The sequence below is a fragment of the Penaeus monodon genome, chromosome 9 (assembly GCF_015228065.2).
Source record: "Penaeus monodon isolate SGIC_2016 chromosome 9, NSTDA_Pmon_1, whole genome shotgun sequence".
Lineage (NCBI taxonomy): Eukaryota > Metazoa > Arthropoda > Malacostraca > Decapoda > Penaeidae > Penaeus > Penaeus monodon.
The window spans coordinates 42,732,227-42,754,726 of NC_051394.1; the positions used below are offsets into that span (position 1 = coordinate 42,732,227).

The window sequence follows — 22,500 nt, forward strand, 5'->3', positions numbered from 1 at the left end:
CTAATAAGTAAAAAAGTAACAGTGTTTGATCCATAGATCAGGTTCCAATGTTGATTTTGGGTGAATTTAGACATTACATAATTTTAATGATGAGAGAAAATAGTTATGTCAGTATCTAGATACTATAAAGTACTTTGAAAATGGTTTTGTATAAGAACCCCTCTAGCAATACACTTGTTATATGCCTTTTTTATTGTTTCAAGTTTCATATTTATAGGTAGCGTAACCAAGAACTGATGTAGGACCTTTAGAAGCAGACATGTACTGTTTTTATCTTCATTTAATGCTTTGCTATTTTGCTAATACTTAAGGCATGATTCAGTTTCAGTTAGCACATTCACCATCTTTATAGTTTTATATTTTCTTTATAGATATTATTACCTGTCTTCTTTTGCCATGATATAGGAAAGGTTGGAAAGGTCAAATACAGAAAAATAAAGATCATTAGCATCATGTTATTAGGTAATTAGTTCTTAATAGAAAAATTGCTGTAAGTTTAGATAAACAATGATATTTATAGTAGTTACAGATGTAAATAATAGATATATATATGTATGTATATGTATATATATGGATATATAATATACATGTGTATATATATTTATATATAAAATATTTTAATATATTATATATATATATATATATATATACATATACATATATATACATATATATATATATATATATATATAATATAATAATATATAATAAATATATAATATAAAAATATATATTATAAATTATTTGTGTGTGTGTTTTATGTATGTGTGTGTGTGTGTGTGTTATGTATGTATGTATGTATGTTTTGTTATTTATGTATGTATGTAGGTATAACCAACACCACTATGTAAATATATATATTTTTATATATATATATATATATAATATTTTATTATATATATATATGTATATATATATATATATAGTATATATATATATAAAATGTGATAATATATATATAATATATATATATATTATATTTTATATAATAGTGGGATATAATATATATATATATAATATATATATATATATATCTATATATATATTTTATATATATATAATAGATATATATAGTATATATATATATATATTATAGATATATTATATATATATAAAATATTATATATATATATATATATGTATATATATATATAATATATATAATATTTTATAATATATATATTAAAATATAATATATAATGTGTGTGTGTGTGTGTGTGTGTGTGTGTGTGTGTGTGTGTGTGTATGTATATATGTGTATATATATGTATATGTATGTATATGTGTATATATATTATAGACATGTATATATGTGTGTATGTATATGTACATAGATATGTGTATGTATATATATTATATATATTATATACATATATATACACATATATTTATATATATATATTTATAGACACACATTTATGAGTAAGTGTACACACACACAAATATATACATATATACATAATATGGCAGACTGTGCTTTTGTTTTATGTTAGGTACGTATTTAATTTTTATATATTTTATTTTATTTCATTTATTTATTTATTTATTTTTTGTGGGAGTGAACAAGAGTAAATTTTTAATGCTGTTAACATGAAAAACTGAAAATAAAGATTTGTGATTTATTATTATGTTTCAGATAATTTTAGATTAATATTGCATATGACTTGGGATGATTAATGTTACAGTGAATATCATCTGCTTAATATGCATTTTGAAGGACTGTCTCTTTGTAATATCCAGTCCTATTTGCATAAAATGATTGCAAAATGCTACAGCATATTGTGCTTTGTTAAGAAAATGGAATGTTAAAAAGTCTGAATAGAATTTTTTTTTAAGTTGTTCTTTATTTTAATGAAAAATTAGAAATGTGAGATCAGGTGTGCTTGCATATGTACATATTAACAATTTTCAATTTGAGTCATTCATCTGTGGAGAAGAATTGTTAAGAGATTCACATCATAAGTGAAATGAAATAATATAATATGTGAGTATCTCCCCCCCCTCCAATAACTCTTATGTTGATTTAATAACCTATGACATCCATATGCTTTAGGGAAAAAGTGTACAAAAACAGCATCTCTATATTTTCAGTATATTCAATAATGTCCTGTGCATTATCAAGAATCATAAATTGTAGTGCAGTATTAATGCAAATAAATCCCCCATGATAAAGGATGAACTAAGGAGGTAATTCACTTTCACTCTAGACTTCTTGTTCATGGGTTTCAGATGTTGCTGTGGGCAGCTGTGGCAGTTCCACCGTGATGGCTCTCCAGCAACTCTGCGCCAGAGCCAGGAGCTGCACTGGAGCCCCTCCCGACACACACAGCTACAGCCAACAGATGCATATGGGACTCTGGAGTTTCAGGGTGGTGCACATCCTACCAAAGCACAGGTCAGATGTCTTTCGTATTGTTTTTATTTTGTTATGTGTATTTTTTATTGATTATTTTATTATTTTATTTTTATTTTATTGTTATTCCTTAAGGTCATTTATAGCTTCTTATTTTATTAGAATCACTTTGATCTTACAGGCAAAATTGCATTTAATGTATCAATGTCTACTTTTGTATTCTTGTGTAAATATAATAATCCAGCATTCATTGCTAGTTGACAAACACATTATTCTTATCTTCTGAGATACATATTGTAATGTATTGAAAAATGAAATTTCCAATGTGACATATGAATGTGTTCATGATGTATGCAAGGATATAATATAATTCATGAACCCATTTAGAACTTACTGACTGGCTGATGAATTGATCAAGAGCAAGTGCCTTATATTGATACTGTGAATGTTTCAGTACATCCGGCTGGCCCATGACACAAGACCTGAACACATTCTCCAGCTACTTACTGGTGAATGGGGTCTCGATTTACCAAAGTTATTGATAACGGTACAGGGAGGCAAGACTAATTTTGACCTTCAACCCAAACTGAAAAAGGTCATCAGAAAGGGTTTACTAAAGGCTGCAAAAACAACTGGTGCTTGGGTGTTCACTGCTGGCACAAACACAGGTAAGATTTTTTTTTTTATATGCAGAAAGTAGTAAAAATTCTCTCTCTCTCTCTCTCTCTCTCTCTCTCTCTCTCTCTCTCTCTCTCTCTCTCTCTCTCTCTCTCATACTCTCTCTCTCTGCTCTCTCCTCTGTTTCTCTCTCTCTCTCTCTTCTCCCCTCCCTCCCTCTCCCCCTCCTCTCTCTCCCTCTCTCTCTCTCTCTTCTCTCTCCCCCTCCCTCCCTCTCTCCTTCACTCTCTCTCTCTCCCCTCTCTCCTTCTCCTCCTCTCCTCTCTCTTTCTCTCTCTCTCTCTCCTCTCTCCCTCCCTCCTCCCTCCCTCCCTCCCTCCCTCCCTCCCTCTCCATCCCTCCCTCCTCCCTCTCCCTCTCCCTCCCCCCTCCCTCCCTCTCTCCTCCTCTCCTCCTCTCCTCCTCCTCCCCCTCCTCTTCCCCCCCTCCCCCCTCCCTCCTCCCCCCCTCCCTCCTCCTCCTCCTCCTCCTCTCTCCTCCTCCTCCTCCTCCTCCTCCTCCTCCTCCTCCTCCTCCTCCTCCTCCTCCTCTTCCTCCTCCTCCTCTTCCTCCTCCTCCTTTTCCTCCTCCTCCTCCTCCTCCTCCTGCTCCTCCTCCTGCTCCTCCTTTTTCTTCTGTCTAAGTATCTATTACATTTTCCATCTTTAACTTCCTCATGGTATATTGGCTGGTATGTTACACTGGCTTTTGCACAAAGCTTCATTTGATATGCTGAAAAATAGCGAATGTTGTACAATGAATATCTATCCGGCAGTGCAAGACAAGTGTCATAATTTCATTTTGCATGCAGGTGTAATAGCTATTAACACAGATATCACCTTCATGTAATCAAGAATTTTATTGCACTGTGCTTGAATGGTTTCACTGGACAATCATATATGATGATGTTTTTCTTTCTTTCTTTCTTTCTTTTTTTAATTAGTTACACTTGTTTGTATAATATTTAGGGAAGGAGAGATTCATCTTATGTTGAAACCCATTTTTTTATAAGAGCAGACATAGTAACCATAAAATGTATAAAATGGGTTTATTTAAAAACGAGACCAAAGGTTAATGTCTTCCTAGATTTCATCTTCAGTAAAGCTGTTTTGTCTATTATGTTTTTTTTCTTTCTGCCATAATTTATGCTAGTGGAAATGTTCAACTAACTATTAATATGGTTTTAGTACAATGATAAGGGAATTGTATTGGATTAGCTTGTAATGAACTCAGAGTAGTCCCTAAAATATATATTATCCAGTTTTTTTAACAAACAAAGATCAACACATTTATGTTTTTCTGCTCTAGAGCGATGGTAAACTAAAGCAACAGAGATAAACAAAAGATACAGGAATGTAAATTCCAGGTCTTCTAATGTTTTAGTTTCAATATACTTTCCAGCAGAATGCAATAGTCCAGTTTAACCGAAACCATTGGCTTTGCTGTGCATAAACCATTTTTGACTTGCAGGAAATATTTTTTATGTAGCCTTTCAAGTCCTTTCAAGTTCAGTTGAATGAACAACAAAGGAAAATAATTCAGATAGTGACTGTGAAGTGAGTCCATTAATGATATATAAATGATTTCATAACATTGTTTAATGACACTGAGTTTACAGTGAACACTGTATAAATGGCAAAACACTCTATCGTGTTGATACTGTAGTATAAAAATCCACACTGCACAAACTAGATTTTCAGAAAATCTTATTTGTACATGGTGGGTTTTTCTACCAATGTATACAATATATGGAGTACACACTGTCAATGCAAAGTACTAGATATTTTTGAAAATAAAGAAATGTCTATAATATTTATACTTTTCATGTAATTCATTTGTTCAGTACTGTTTTTGTATGATTTGTATAATCCCTTTCAGAAGATTATTGTAGATTAAAATTTGTGTTAGTCATATATATATATATTATATATATATTAATATATATATATATATAAATATATAATAATAATATATATAATATATATAATATATATATATATAATAATATAATATATATATATAAAATATAATATATATAATATATATAATATATATAAATAATATAAAAATATATAATATATATATAATATATATATATATATAATATATATATATATATATATATATATATATATATATATATATACATATATATATTGACTCGTTGGATCCGGATGTTGGCCCCAAATACAGGCATTAGGCTTATGTGAACAGCCACTCTGATGGGTGTGTGGTTTATAGGGCAGGTGCATGTGAACACTAAAGTGTAGTGACAAGACTCCATGCCTCCCCTTTGCAATGTTATTTTAACTTTTTCTGCATAAGTGCTTTGAACTTTTTTGCCATTTTCCAATTCATATAATAGTCATTTGACTTGCTTTATCCAGATGGTATTAAACTATTTTTCTTGCACAGACTTCATATCATTTCTCTAGGCACTCCATAACTCATTGTAATATTAATAATTTTAAAGTAACTTCTTGTTATTAGTGGGTTTTTTTTTTTTTTTTTTTTTTTTTTTTTTTTTTTTTTTTTTGTTATTGATGGGAATAATGCAAAAGACCCTTCCAAAATGTCAAATGGGTCTAATCACCCTCCAAGAGGTTTGAGGAAATGCTCATGACAGCAAATTCACATCATCTTGGCCCGTAGCCAAATTTTCCCATGATGGCATGTTCATGTCACCCACCCCTCAAGCCAATTTTTTGCATGACATGATGGTCACATCATCCGGATCGTAGGGGTTAAAAAATGTGAAGTTAAAGTAATTATCCAACAATATAGTGAACATTGTACTCTACACAAAAGGACTTATGGAATAAGCCAAGCATTTACTATGATATTCAGAATGCTGTTGAAATAAGAACGTTGTCAAAAAATTAATACGTTTTTATATTTATCATTCTTGTTTATAACTGACTTGTAAGAAATGCATTGAAAATGTTTATTTATAACATAATTGCTTTTATCATGTGATTACCACTAAATTATCAGCAACTTGAATATTCTATTAAACAATTTTACTAAGTTTCAGAATGTTGCTTGTTTTAGTACAGAATATTCTTTTGCTCAATCAGTATCAAAGTTTTGCAAATTGTTTTTGCTTTTTTAATATCAGCATTGTTTAATTGCAGGTGTTTCTCGACATATGGGTAAGAAAAGTATAGCTTAACAAAAACATTCCATGCAAGTTACACATGCTGATGGATATGTGGTCTGTAGGGTGGCAGGATTTTGATGCATGGTATTAATATAAAACAAAGAAAAGAAATTGCCCTCTTTACTAGTGTGTGAACCTTTGTCTTATTCTAAAATTGATTGAAATGCCTGATACAGTATATGTCATATGAGGAGTATTTCATTGCCAGTTGAAATATTTAATCATATTTTGTTTTATGTGCTATGATTCAGATTAACCCACTGGTGGTCACCAATGAGATATTTTGTCTTTAATTCGGTGGTTCTGGTGGTCTGTGTTTAATGGGCTGTGGTGGCACAGGATTGAATGGGAATTGGGATGTCTTCACTGTATTTGATTGGGCATCCTCCATCTGATATAATTGATATATGCACCTGCATGCATTGGGAATCCCTGATATGGAGACAAATAAATATAGAGCTGAATGTTTCAATTGCATTGGGAATAAAACTTTGTTATTCAGCAGTGTTGAAAGCTAATACAAATATTACTGACTGGATTGGATTGGAATAAACTTTAAAGTCACAGAAGAACCAACTCTAAGTGGGTCAAAAGGAGCTTGAAATGAAGTGTGCATCAAGGCAGGTATCTGGGGAATCCTGCCATAGGACATCATCCAATGTTCCCTTCTAACATCTGTAAAAGTTATTTAGGTATTTTCCTGTGTTCTAGGGTGGGTTGGTGACTTATATTGATGAAAAAGAGGAACATTTTGGACCACCTGTGTATTTTTTTAGTACTTAATATGTAGGCGAACCATGAGAGGGTTAAGTTTCATTGAAAATTATAAATACCAATATGATGGTATACTCACATCTTTTGCAGCAAAAAAACTTGCATAATATAGAGAATAGCAATATATAATTGGAATTAAGATAGTTTTTATACTTCATTTATGTATATGTCTCAAGCAATGATTATTATGTTACACTGTACTTTATTATATTTTATCAAGTGACTTGGTAATATGATTTTTATTGTAATTTGTGGACCGTAAACAGAATTGTCACTAAGAGACATTGCTGATATAGACCTACTTAACTAAGAATAGGTTGCAAAAAATGTTTATCACTTTAATAGTCTTTCTGCTGATTAAGTAATCATTTGACAGTGATAGGACTTTAGATTTAGAACAGTCTACCCAAATAATTATTTTCACCATTCATATTGATAAGTGGCTATAGTTTAGCAACATTATGTGTAACATATAATGGGCACAAATTACTGTGGCTCTGTGTTGCTTTTGTAATATATCTTATTACTAACAAATGTTTGATTGACTAACACACTAATAATTTATGTATGAAATTATGCTTCATTATTATAAACTTTATTAACCCAATGCCGATGGGGAAAATTAATAAAAAATGGGGAAAATGCTGTGCTCATTTTTTATATTTTTATGAAATGTCTCTGCACATAGATGGCTCTGCTAGTGCTTAGCTACAAAGGAGTCCATTAGTAGATCTTGTGCCCTTACCTGATTTCACCTTTCCTTGTAATGGCGGGAAAAACAAATTGTTTACTAGTGCTATGAATATAGATGTTGTTATTTTTATTGTAAACATTAGAATTAATATAATGTTATAAACATTAGTAACAGCAAAATAAGATAACGTAAAATATTTTCGTAAATCAACGAAAAGGATGAACGGGCGAGACAGGCAGTACTCGTAACTGACTTGGTACAAGTGTAGCCATCTATGTGTAAAAACAATTAAACAAGTAAACTCACAGTGGGCATGGCATGTACATACATGCCATGCCCGTTGGCAAAGGGTTAATATTTGTGGGTTAGGATACATGGGATCTGATCATGTTGTAGATTTCAAGACATCATACCAAGGTGCAGTTAATTTTTCTTCTTCTTTGAATTTTGAAAAATAAACAAAGACACACACGCACACACACACACACACACACACACACACACACACACACACACACACACACACACACACACACACACACACACACACACACACACACACACACACACACACACACACACACACACAAACAGAAATGCACACATGCTGAAACTAACGCACACGCATGCTCACACTCACACGCACATGCATACGCACACGCACGCGCATGCACACATACACGTACATACACATACACATACACATACAGATACACATACACATACACATACACATATATACATACATACATACATACATACATACATACATACATACATAAACACATACATACACACATAAACACATACACTCTCTCTCTTTCTCTCTCTCTCTCTCTCTCTCTCTCTCTTCTCTCTCTCTCTCTCTCTCTCTCTCTCTCTCTCTCTCTCTCTCTTCTCTCTCTTTTCTCTTCTCTTCTCTCTCTCTTTCTCCTCTCTCTTCTCTCTCTCTCTTTCTCTCTCTCTTCTCTCTCTCTGTCTCTCTCTCTCTCTGTCTTTCTCTCTCTTTCTCTCTCTCTCTCTCTCTCTCTCTCTCTCTCTCTCTCTCTCTCTCTCTCTCTCTCTCTCTGACACATACATAAATTGGTGCTCTTCCTTCCCCCAAATTATTTTTGCTATGTGATATAAAATCTGAATTCAATCAAAATACTGACAAAAAAAGTATTCCACTGTCCTAATATTTTGTTTTGTGTTATCAGGTGTCACAAGGCATGTTGGTGAAGCCCTTGTGTCTGAAAGTTCACTCCGAGTCCGTGGGGGCCGTGTTGTCAGTGTAGGGATTGCTCCTTGGGGTATAATTGAAAGACGCCAGGATTTGATTGGGCGCAATAAAGATGTTCCTTACATTCCCATCAATGCACCAAAGTCAAGGTAAGAAGTATAATAAGGCAGTAAAGGAGTCTATTTCACATTTATTAATTATATACATAGACATGGTTTATTATGATATGAAAGGACAAACAAGCTCAGTGTTATATATTTTGTGTCCCACTTTCTCCTGTGTTTATATTAACAACTTTCACTTTATAATCTCAACAGATTTGTGGCACTCAATAGCCACCATACCTTCTTCCTATTAGTTGATAATGGAACCATTGGGAAATATGGCCCAGAACTGATCCTTCGTAGAAAATTAGAGAACTATATTTCAAAGCAAAGGATTGAAGCCCGTAAGTAAGCTTTGTGAACTAAACAGTTAAGTAAAGGATGTGTACAACACAATACTTAAAGATATTTAGAAGATACATAACTTTATACATCTATGCATATATACATGTATATGTATTTGGGTTGATGATTATTACAAAATTGAGTATCAACTTTGCTAAGTTGCATTTGAACCAACCAGGTGGTGGACTAGCAACTCCTGTGGTATGTGTGGTCATAGAAGGAGGTCCACAGACCATCAGACAAGTATTGGAATATGTCACAGATTCTCCTCCAGTCCCTGTCATTGTTTGTGATGGAACAGGAAGAGCAGCCGATATTCTCGCCTTTGTTCACAAGTGAGTGTTTGCTTGTGTCCCCTGGGTCTTTTGTTAGATATTTAGTAATTCAGATGTTTGGAAAGTCATAGTTTGATTAATGTTTTGAAAGTTTATACCCCTTTTGTGCAGTATTTTTTCCCCGTAAGTATGATTTTTTGCAATATGTAAAAGAAGCATTATATATCTTGTTTAACTTGGAGATATGAAATATTTTTCAGAGTGAGTTCACATTTTCTTGCATATGTAATCAGATTATGATTATTATTATTTTTTTATTTGTTTATTTTTTTTACTTCAGATATGCCTCTTCTGGTCTGAATCTGATTGAGGCAAATAGAGATACCATCATTCTAACTCTGGAGAGAGTTTTTGAAATCAGACCATCACAGGCAGAAAAACTTTTCACAGAGGTGCTGCAATGTGTTCGCAAAAGGGATCTAGTAAGTTTATAGTTGCTCTTGTATTTTCTGTATTGAGAAATATACCAGGTATAACAAACAGATTTTCTGATGGGTATTAGAGAGGTCTGTTATATAATAATAATAATAATAATAATAATAATAATAATAATACATTACAATTATTTTTTCCTATTTGATATAAGGTAATTTGGCTCAGTGAAGCCTCAACATATGAATTGTCCTAACCTTGCTTTTTAGTGATGCTTCTTAATTCATCTTCATTTTATTAGTAAGACTTTAAGATTGTTTTTTATAGACTGCAATTATGCTCTAGAAAAAAAAAAATGATTTATAGAGGTTAGGTATTTTATATTAAATTGTATAGTTGAATTGTATTTCCAAAAAAAACTCAAAGGAAACTTTCATTAAGTCAGCAAGACTATAAACTTTATGAAAAGTGTTTTCCATTGTAGGTTATTTTGTTTTTTTAGATGTTTTCTAATCACAATCACTCAGAAGTCCCAGTGAGTGATACTGTGAGTGACATCCTCTGTGTGTTTCATATTGTGTGTCAGTGACCTTAAGACATGTTTCTTTGTGACATATTTTAGTTTCCGCAATGTACTGAGGTTCATACATTTTACTTAAACAGTAGATTTACCAGTCAGACAGTTATTTGTAAAATGTTTTTATTCCAGATTACTGTGTTCCGTCTGAAAGAGGGATGTGAATTAGATCAGAGCATATTGTCTGCTCTTCTGCATGCTCAAAGACTTAACCCACCAGAACAGTTATCTTTGGCTCTCACCTGGAACAGAGTGGACATTGCTAGATCGCATGTATTTAATGAAGATGTTGAGTGGCCAGAAGGTAAAGTATTTAATAATTAAAAGTTAAAAAACTAGTAGAAAGATTTTTTTATAGTGATATTATCTTTTACGATTTAGCTAGATTAAGGTACAAGTTTGATATTATCATAGGTATATTTAAGTGGTAATGTGACCCATTAAATCTTAACTTTTATTTAAATAATTTGCCCTTTCCCATCTTTGAATTTTTTTTTCCACTTCTGTATTATATAGAGCACCTCTTTGTAGATCTAATGAATACTGTATTTTTCACAGATATTCATTTTTGGTTTCTAAAAGTGGCTGATGCATTTATTGAGGAATTCACAGTGTACAGTTGAATAACTTAATGTCATTAATGCTTTGCAAAGAGAAAAGAGGCAATGAATATTCTTGTTTGAGTTGTAACAGATAACTAGTACTTACTTTTCAACTGCTGGCTCCATTCTACTCACCCTCCATGTATTTTCGCCTGTCATCAACAAAACTAAGGGGTGAGTCAGGAGCACAGGGATTTTATGTCACATTCAGTGGCTTTCTGTTGCAGAATAGATATGAAAAAAGATGTAAGAGATGGGTCAAGGGCCAAGGAAGATTATAATATACCCATTGAACTAAAGATTGAAGATTACCAAGAAGTTAGATATGTAGCAGAAAGCAGTAAGACTTTTCAAATATGATTGATACTAGGAATTGTTTGCTTCATTTCAGACACAAAGTAATGCTTTCTAGGAAATGCAGTTTCAACAAAAACAATAATACATTTGATTGTGTGACATGAAGCACATGGTACAAAATGATAAGAATCAAGAACATTCTTCCCAGTCCACATAAACAGCAATGAGAGCATCCTTCACTGTGTGAATGTTTATTATCATTTTGCAGCACCATACCGGATGAATAAAATATTTCTAGATTAGTTATTTGTCCATATCTTTAATCACTGCAGCTGTGTAGTTTCACTTTTAGGCATATTTTTATGTTCATCATAGTGTAAGCACAATTATATCTGTGTTTTAGTTGAAATACCTTTTTATGCTAAGTAGCAAAAGTGAAATTATGTATTTGTTTTATTTTGTTAATACAAAGGGTTTGATTTTAAGGAGCATGCACACTTTAGTGAAACAGATGTTATAGTAGCACAGCCACATAAAGGACATCATTTTATGGGATGAACTCCTGGTAGTCCTTTTGAACAAGTTCGAGGGGCCAATAGCATGTAGAGGAACACATCCCAAGGATCACTTTTGCACTGTTATTTAGAGCCTCTGATGAAAGCCCTTGGCCTACATTGGACAGTTGTGATGGTAATGATATAGTTTCAATGATTTTAATTACATCTGAACTGAAAGATCTGATGACATTGGAAGCTTTGAGAAATATACCATTTTGTCTCAACAGAATTGTAGTATTACGAAATGTACCAAAAAATATTGAAAAATGTCACTAATTTCTTTTGCTAATTGATATTCTGCCTTCTCTCTGTGTCCACATCACTTAATACCAGAAGCCCACACTTATGATTAACTTACTAACCATTCAATGCCATAATATGGAAAAAAATTGCATATATAGGTTGGCTATGTGAGATTTTTAATTTATTAGTATCAGTGTCCAGTTACGAAAAGAGAAAAGAAAGACGGGGGGGGGGACAAAAGTTTTTTTAAAAAAAAAAATGGGGGGCCCCCCCCCCCTTTTTTTCAAATTTTTTTTTTTTTTTTTTTTTTTTTTTTTTTTTTTTTTTTTTTTTTTTTTTTTTTTTTTTTTTTTTTTTTTTTTTTTTAGGGAAAAAAATTTTGGGGGAAAAAATTTTTTTTTTTTTTCCCCAAAAAAAAAAAAACCTCAAAATTTTTTAAAAAAAATTTTTTGATTTTTTTTGTTTTTCAAATGAAAAAAAGCCCAAATTTTGGGTTTTTTTAAAAACCCAAAAAAAAAAATAAAAAAAAGGGAATTTTTTTTTTTTTTCAAAAAGGGAACCCCCCCCCCCCCCCCCCAAAAAAAAAAAAAAAAAAAAAAAAAAAAATTTTTCCCCCTTTTTTATTTTAAATTTAAACCAAAATAAAAATTTTTTTAAATTTTTTAAAATTTTTAATATTTTGTAAAATTATAATTTAATTTAAAATTTTTTGGTTTTTTGTATATTAAAATTTAAAAATTTAATTTTAATTTTTTATTTTTTTTAAAAAATTTTTTTGTTTTTATGAAAATTTTTAAATTTAATAAAAATGAAAATTTTTTTATTTGGGGTATCAATTTTTTTTTAACATATTTAAAAAAAGGGAAAAAACAAAAAAAATTTTAGGGTTTAAAATTTTTTTTTTTGATTAAATAAAATTTTTTTAAAACCCCTTTTTCCCCTTTTTTTTCTTTTTTATTTAAAATTTTCTAATTTTTAAATTTTAAAATAGTAATTAAAAATTAAATTTTATATTTAATATTAAAAATATAAATTTTTAAAATTTAAATTAAAATGCCCAAAAAATTTTGAAAGGGAATTTTTTTTTTGGAATTTTTTTTTTTAAATTTAAAGAAAATATTTTAAAATTTTTTTAAAATTTTAAATAAAAAATTTTTAAAATTATTTTAAAAAGTAATTTTTTAAATTTTAGTATATTAGTTGAGGGAAAAAAAAAATATAAAAATAAAAATATTTAAATTTTTTTAAAATAATTATTTTAAGTTTTTTTATTTTTTTATATATTGTTTTATTTTTTAAATAAAATATTTGAAAATATTATTAATATATTTATTATTTTAAAATTAATTTATTTTTAATTAAATTTAAATTTTTAATATTTTTTTAATTTCTTTTCATTTTTAATTTTTATAAATTGTTTACTATTTTTTATAATTAAAAAAAATTTTTTTAAATTTTTTATAAAATTAATTTTTATATAAATTATTTTTTAAAATAAAATATAATTATATATTAATTTTTTATTATTTTATATTTTATATATTATATATTATAGTTTTTATATTATTCTATATTATATTTTAATAATAAATTATATATTTATTTTATTTTTTTATATTTATATATATATAAAAATATATATATATAATATATTTAATATATATTATTTTTAATAAAATTTATTTTTTTTTTTTTTTTTTTTTTTTTTTTTTTTTTTTTATATTAATTATATAAATTATATTATAATCAATATAACAATAATATAATTTAGTTATTATTATATATATTTATATATAATTATTAATAAAAAATTTTAAATTTATTTTTTTATATATTTTTATCTATAATTATATATATTATATATATATATATTTTTTTTATATTTTATAATATTTTTTTAATTTTTAAAAAATTTATATATATTATTTTTTTTTATATATTATATTATTTTATTGTTTTTATATAATTATATATTTTAAATTTAAAAAATAACCCAATAACCCTTTTTTTATTTTGTTTTTTTAAAAAATAAAATAAAAATACACAAATCAAAAATAAAATAAAAATTTCCTAAAAAAAAATTTTACAAAATTAAACCATAAAACGAAAAAAAATTAAAAAAAAAAAAAAAAAAAAAAAAAAAAAAAAAATTTTTATATATTTTTAAATATATTTTTAATTTAAATTTAAAAAATTTTTAAAATTAAAAATTTATAATTATAAAAATTTATATATAATATTTAATATATTAAAATTAATATATATAATTATTATAATATAATATATATAATATATATAATATATAAATATTTTAAAAAAAAAATTTTAAAAATAAAAATATAAATTTAATAAATAAACATAAAAAAAAACCAAATAAAATAAAAATAAAAATAAATAAAATAAAAAATTAAATAAAATAAAAATACAAAAAATAACAAAAAAAAAAAAAAAGAAAAAAAAACAAAAAAAAACAAAAACAAAAAAAAAAAATTATTAATATTTTTTTTTATAAATATATATATAATATATATATATATATATATATAATATATATAATTTATAATTATAAATATTTTATATTATATTAAATATATATATTTCTTAATATATATATAAATTAATATATTTATATAATTAATTTATTTTTATTATATATATTATTTATATATTTAATATATATAATATTTTAATTATATTATATTATATTTTATATATTGTATCTATTATATATTTATTATATATTATTATATATATTTTTTAATTAATATTTTTATATAATATTATATTTATATTTTAAATATATATATAATATATATATATTTTATAATAATTTTTATTTTTTATATAATAAAAATTATATTTTATATACCTTTATAATATTATATTTATATTTTCATATATATATATATATTTTAAATTAATTTTATTATATATATTATTTATAATATATATAAATATATTTTTAATACATTAATATATATATATAAATATATATTAATTATACTAATTTTTTATTTTTAATTTAAATTTTTTTTATAAATATAAAATTTTTTTATACATATATTTTTAAATAGTTATAATAATATAATATTATATATAAATATATAGTATTATATTTATATATATTAATAACAAAAAACCCAAAAATAAATTAAAAAAAAAAAAAAAAAAAACCCAATCCCCCAAAAAAATAAAAAAATAATAATAAATAATTATATATATATAATACCCCAAAAAATTTAAATAAATAAAAATAAATTTTAAAAAACATAAAATAAAAAAAAAAAAAAAACAAAAAAAAAAATAAAAAAAACAAAAAAATTAATATAATATATATATATTATTACATATTATAATATATAAAATATATAATAATATATTTTAATTTTAAAAATATATATATATAATATATAAATATTATATATATAAAATATTATATATAATTATATAATAATATTTAAAAAACAAAAATATTAAAATTTTATATATAATTAATATTATTTTAATATATATATATATATAAAAATTATATATATATTATATATATATATATAAAATTTATATTTTAATATTATATATTATATATATATTTTTTTTATATATTTTATTTTTTAAAATTTTATTTTAATATAATATAAAAATTTTTATAATATATTGTTTTTTAATTTTTAAATTTAATAATATTTAATATATAATAAATATATATATATTATTTTATTATATATTTTATTTTTTAAAATTTATTTATTTTTATTTATTTTTTTAATTATAATTATAATAATTTATTTTATCTTTATATAATTATATATATATTTATATTATTATATATTATTAATTTATTATATATATTTCTATATATAATAAAATTAAATTATTATTTATTTATATTTTTTATAACACACACATCAACACATCTTATCATACATTTATTCACTCACAAAGACCCCTCGGTACACTTGGCATTTCTAAACACTTATCCTCAAGTGCTCATAAAGGTTGCTTGTAAGACCCTATCTTTAAAACTCCAAGTATGAGTGACAGGTTTTGTCTGGGAGCAAGTAGTATATTTGCAAACCTTTTAGTAGGTCTTGTGGACAAGGTGGTTTAGTACTGCTCTCTCTGGTGTCACTGAGAGTGTCCTTATTGTGTTGCCATAGCTTAAGCACTGCTTATGTCCTTTATCAACAACAAAGTCATTCAGTCACAACAAATATGTAAGGTGTAGAAAATGAATATTTCTACAGATATAAATTTTTTGATTTATAAAAACTCAATACATAGTGTGTCACCAGTGTGAATATGAGGTGAAAGTGAAGGGAGATGAAGCAAAAAAGGGAAATTTTTGCAAAAATTTAATTGAATGTCTGTTCCTTAAAGTTCACTTGTGCCCCTTGTCACCTCCGCTTTGCTTTGTGGGTTCTTTTATTCTACGCAAAGACACATTTATTTCTGATCCTATTTTGAGAGAAATCATATAGATATATTTATATATTGACTTTTCAAATCCTTTTTTTTATTGAATGTACTTTGTAGATAAAAAAATTTCTTCATATTTTTGTTTTTTAGCCTCTCTTTACAATATTTAAAAGTAATTTTGGGTTATCTTTCCTAATTAAAAAATCCACTGTGATTTGGTTGAAGTGAAAAGGGCCTATTCCAAAGTGAAATTTTTTTGGTGTGCTGAAGTATGTTTTTGACTGATTGCAAAGAGAGGAACAAAATACATATAACTGAAAATGAAAAATGAAATTTTAAAGGGGTCCCTTTTTACCAAATTTAATTGCTACTATGAAAACTTTGCAAGTTAATAGTTATGATATAAATAGTTCCCGTAGATGTGTGATGAGAATAAATACATCTGGCTATTTTTTCAATCGTGTTTTTTTTAGAATAAATATAGAATGTAAGGTTTTGATAATGGAATTAATCTTCATTATATGCACTCTTACTTTCTAAAACCAACAGTTTATTTTATATTACATTTAAAATTTTTTTTGTGAAAATTTTGGGTTAATGAAAATTATCCTTTTCATAATATTTTGCCTTGCCATTTGCTTGTTCATGGATATGTTGATGTGATACTTGGTTATTAAAGGCAGGGAAAAAACATAAAAAAAGTTTTTTGAAAATTTTAAAAATTGTATTTAACTGTTAAAAGTTTTTTTCTAAATTTCTTAATGTGGGCGGGACCCACAATGGTCAAATCACCCAAAAATTTTTTAGTTTTGGTCTTACGATTCAGACAAATTAGCTTTCCATTGTTCAGGAAAATGGAACTCATGAGTAGTTTCTAGAGTTTTGGGGGCAAATTTTAAAATATTGGGAAATTTCTGAAATTGAGTCTGATTTTGTACGTTGAGCATGAAGAAAAATCAGCAAAAGAAGAATAAACATGAGATCGCCTGTTACCTAAAATGACCAAAAAAATGTCCCTAATCAAAGAAAGAGGAAATCCCTCCAGTGATATGATGGTACAGGGTATTTCATTATGCAGGAAGTTTCAGTGCAGCTATGGCACTGTATCTTGCCATGCATTTTCAGTTCATTTGATGGTGCCAGGTCATATTTTAAAAAATCACTGTTTCATTTTTTTTTCTGGTTACTTCTACTACATTTTCCTCACGTCATTTTGATGCAGGGGTATACATTTCGTGAATATTATCATTGTTGTCATTTTGGGGGTCCTTTTAAAGACATAGATATAAGATATAGATATATGGATAGGTATATAAAAGTACAGTATTGATAGATGATATGAATACTTTGATAGTTTATCTCTCTCTTCTCTCTCTCTCCTCTGTCTCTCTCTCTCTCTGGCTCTTCTCTCTCTCTCGTCCTCTCTCTCTCTCTCTCTCTTCTCTCTCTCTCTCTCTCTTCTTTCGCTCTGGTCCTCTCTCTCTCTCTCTCTCTCTCTCCTCTCTCGTCTTCTCTCTGTCTCTCCCCTGTCTCTCTCTCTCGTCCTCTCTCTCGGCCTCTCTTTCTCTCTCTCGCTCTCTCTCTCTCTCTCTCTCTCTCTCTCTCTCTCTCTCTCTCTCTCTCTCTCTCTCCTCTCTCTCTCTCCCCTCTCTCTCTCTCTTCTCTCTCTCTCTGTCTCTCTCTCTCTCTTCTCTCTCTCCCTCTCTCTCTCTCTCTCTCTCTCTCTCTCTCTCTCTCTCTCTCTCTCTCTCTCTCTCTCGTCTCTCTCTCTCTCTCTCTCTCTCTCTCTCTCTCTCTCTCTCTCCCTCTCTCCCTCTCTCTCTCTCTTCTCTGTCTGTCTCTGTCTCTCTCTCTCTCTCTCTCTCTCTCTCTGTCTCACTCTCTTTCTCTCTCTCCTCACTCTCTTTCTCTCTCTCCTCACTCTCTTTCTCTCTCTCCTCCCTCTCTTTCTCTCTCTCTCTCTCTCTCTCTTCTCCTCTCCTTTTCTCTTCTCTCCCCCTCTCTCTCTCTCCCTCTTCTCTCTCCCCCTCTCTCCTCTCCCTCTCTCTCTCTCTCTCTCTCTCTCTCTCTCTCTCTCTCTCTCTCTCTCTCTCTCTCCTCTCTCTCTTCCTTCTCCTCTCTCTCTCTCTCTCTCTCTCTCTCTCTCTCTCATCTGTTTTTATGGTCCCTTTAACATGAAGCATGTAGCATGTTTGTATATTTGTATATACATATATATGTGTATCTCTGTGTCTGTATACATATGCATTCACATGTTTCTGTATATGAGTATATAGATATACATAGACACACACACAAAATTTGTCCAAACAACTGGCATGGACAGATCCAATTAGCACCTTATTACAGGGATAGTGGAAATAAAGAAAACACTATCTAACTCCTCCTAGTTCTCACCTCACCCATTTCCCTCTCTCTGTGCCAGTGTTAATCAAAGTTTTATATTCTGAAACTGGAAAAAAATGAAGTAGCATGAGTGAATCTTACATGGCATCTTCCAGCCACAAAATATGAAAGGCAGAACAGAAGACAAATTTTTCATTGTGGCTCACAGAGAGCAGAGGCGAGATTTCTCAGCTAGGCTAGTTATTCATGTGCTAGTGGCACTAGTGGCTCATTTGCACCAGCCTTGGACACTTCCAGGGAAGCTGCATTGGGCACTCCTGGCACTCTTTCTTGTACTTTATGTAGAAGAACATGCTTAAGCTGGTTAGCCATCTCATAGGTGCCATTAAGCAGTCAATAACATCCAAACTGTGATGTTGCACAAGAGATCATGGCCTTGCATCTCAAATGCACTGCAGAGAACCTGGCTTTGGCTATTCTTTGGAGTTCAGCAGGGTATGCTTTTAGCTAAGGCATCTTATCAGTAACAAACAATGGATGCTTCCATTGGGCAAACAGTGTACCCAGTGGCAAAGCATCTCATATTCACCAGCAACAAAAAGATAATGAAACACAATCCACAAAGGATGGAAGAGCATAATAAGTGATCAGTAACAACAGAATAGGTCTTTCTACTTGTGGAAGAAGTTTAGAACCTGTTATGGAAATCTTAGGAACACAGGAAAATATAGCAAAGCAAAATAAAAAGGTTTGGAGTTACACCCGTGTGCTCTTATTAGAGCACAAAGAAGCTATCTGAATTGTAGATTGAATACTGGCATGGGCAAAGGAGGGGTGGATGGTGAGAGGACTAATAGGAGTAGACGATTTGATTCTTTGCTTTCAGAGTCCTATGTAATGTTTTCATTCAGGTGATTTTACACATTCTCTTGCACGCCCACAAATATGCATACACATGGACACAAGCACGTGCACATGCATGTATGCAGATTCACAGGCAGACACACAAACATGCACATGTTTTTATACATGTATGCATATTTACACATGGAAATGTACACACATTCTGTACACATGTACAAATACACATGTTCACCCATATCCATACTAACAACACTCACATTCATAATCTCTCACTCTGACCCACACACACACACACACACACACACACACACACACACACACCACACACCCCCACACACACACACTAACACACAGCCACACACACACACACACACACACATGTCACACACCACACAACACACACACACATGTACACACACACACACACATGTACACACACACACACACATGTACACACACACACATGTACACACACACACACATGTATACACACACACACACATGTCACACACACCAACCACACACACACACACACACACACACACACACACACACACACACACACACACACACACACACACACACACACACACACACACACTTACTTGCTTTTATATATATAATTTTTTCACAAATAGATGTGGTTATATAACCTTTTTTTATGTAGATATTTATAATTTTTATAGAATGTATCTAAGGTTAAGTGATTATTTACACATTTTATTCCTCTCCCCAGGTTCATTAGAACAAGCCATGATGGATGCTTTGGTGAATGATCGGATTGAGTTTGTCAAGCTTCTTCTCGAGCAAGGTGTCACTATGAGTAAATTCCTCACCATCCAGAGATTAGAGGAACTCTATAACTCAGTAAGGAGCAAATGTTTGAGATTACTTATTGGAACTGTCTAACAATTATGAACTTCAGGAAGCTCTGATTCTTTTAATTTTAGTTCACAAGTAGTGTCATATGTTTTATTTTACTCTTGTTCATATAATTGTAGTGATGGTATTCTTATTATGTACATATTCTGTAGTATTGCACAGCATTTGGAAACCTGCAATGAAAAAGTAAAATTTGCCCTTTGGTGATATATATTTTTAAATATATATTTTTAAAAATATTTTCTCCTCCCCCACCCAGAAACAAGGACCAGCTAACACACTCCGATACATTATCAGAGATGTGAAAAAGAACATACCTCGGGACTATAGATATACTCTGATAGACATTGGGCTTGTTATAAACAAACTAATGGGTGGTGCTTACAGGTATAGTTATGTTTCATGTACTGATGATAAAGATATGAAAATTTACTGTAATGTCATCATGCATGTGAAATTTTGTTTTTTAAATATACACATGGATAAATGTTTTGTAACAAAATCCCAAAAGAGGTATACTACTTAACACTTGAATTTATATTGCTTGAAATGAAAATTTAGAAAAAAAAAAAAGTGTAAATGTGTCCCATTTTTATACTGTTACAGTATTTAATGGCATGAATTAAATTTGTAGGTCTTTCTACTCACGGAAAAAGTTTAGAACCTGTTATGAAAATAGCATGGCCAGGTCACCACGGCTTCAGCGGATAAATAGCCACATCTTCCACAACAGCAAAAGCCTTCTTCAGAAATCTTCCACTTCCCCAAAGTCTTTTAACAACCAAACAGATTTACAGTCAGACTTTGAGTTTGAATATCCATTCAGTGAGTTGCTGGTAAGTTATTGAAGACTATCCCAGAGTAAATATTTGCATATTGGTTATTCTTTTAAAAGGTAAGGAGGTATTGACATTTTGCGCTGATATTCTGCTATAGGTTTGGGCTGTCCTGACCAAGAGACAAGGCATGGCAATGTTGATGTGGCAGCATGGGGAGGAAGCCACAGCAAAGGCTCTTGTGGCTGCCAAGCTGTACAAGGCTCTGGCACATGAGGCAGCTGATGATGACCTAGAAACAGAAGTATATGAGGAGCTTAGAAGTTATGCCAAAGAATTTGAGGCTCTAGGTAAGATAGTCAACAATGACTCAAGTGACTCAAGTTTATTTAGAAATTATTTAGTGATATCTAATGAATGATTTTAAAAGATGATGTACATTTGCATGCATTCTAGATACTAAGTGAACTAAGTGAAAAGGTACAAAGAGAATGCAAAAATGCACTCATTTGAATATTTCCTTGCAGTCATAGATTTAGTTCATTCAAATTCTCATTGTTCATTTATGACAGCAGTAAATCATAGGAACATCAAAGTAGGAATCCTTTCATAGTTGGACATTCAGGATCAGATTGAAAATCAAAGCTTAGAACAGGCAAGAAAAAAGCTCTAAACTTCATTACTTTGTGGAAAGTAAAAACATGAAAAGAGTAACTACTTATCGTTCCATGTTTTTCCCCAAAGCTCTACATGTGCTAGACTACTGTTATCAACAAGATGACGACCGTGCCCAGCAGCTTCTAACATATGAACTAAGGAATTGGTCCAAACAAACGTGCCTTTCTTTAGCTGTGGCTGTCAACCACAGAGCTCTCCTTTCACATCCATGTTGCCAGATTCTTCTTGCAGACCTCTGGCTTGGGG

At 29.5% G+C, this 22,500-nt stretch overlaps 1 protein-coding gene across 5 annotated transcripts in view; it reads left to right on the forward strand.

Moving 5' to 3' along the window:
- Positions 1-22,500, forward strand: part of LOC119577179 (transient receptor potential cation channel trpm-like) — a 151,191-nt gene that overhangs the window by 105,099 nt on the left and 23,592 nt on the right. For 3 of the 5 annotated variants that reach the window (XM_037924899.1, XM_037924901.1, XM_037924902.1), the window contains 12 exons: positions 2,230-2,395; positions 2,808-3,021; positions 8,838-9,009; positions 9,178-9,308; positions 9,488-9,644; positions 9,925-10,066; positions 10,726-10,897; positions 20,655-20,785; positions 21,060-21,187; positions 21,435-21,636; positions 21,737-21,926; positions 22,321-22,500. The exon at positions 22,321-22,500 is cut by the window's right edge and continues 32 nt beyond it. In XM_037924899.1, coding sequence (XP_037780827.1) covers positions 2,230-2,395; positions 2,808-3,021; positions 8,838-9,009; positions 9,178-9,308; positions 9,488-9,644; positions 9,925-10,066; positions 10,726-10,897; positions 20,655-20,785; positions 21,060-21,187; positions 21,435-21,636; positions 21,737-21,926; positions 22,321-22,500 — 1,985 coding nt within the window. Of the gene's footprint in view, positions 1-2,229; positions 2,396-2,807; positions 3,022-6,144; positions 6,163-8,837; positions 9,010-9,177; positions 9,309-9,487; positions 9,645-9,924; positions 10,067-10,725; positions 10,898-20,654; positions 20,786-21,059; positions 21,188-21,434; positions 21,637-21,736; positions 21,927-22,320 lie in introns of all 5 variants that reach the window. The other 2 variants (XM_037924898.1, XM_037924900.1) reach the window with 1 other exon arrangement.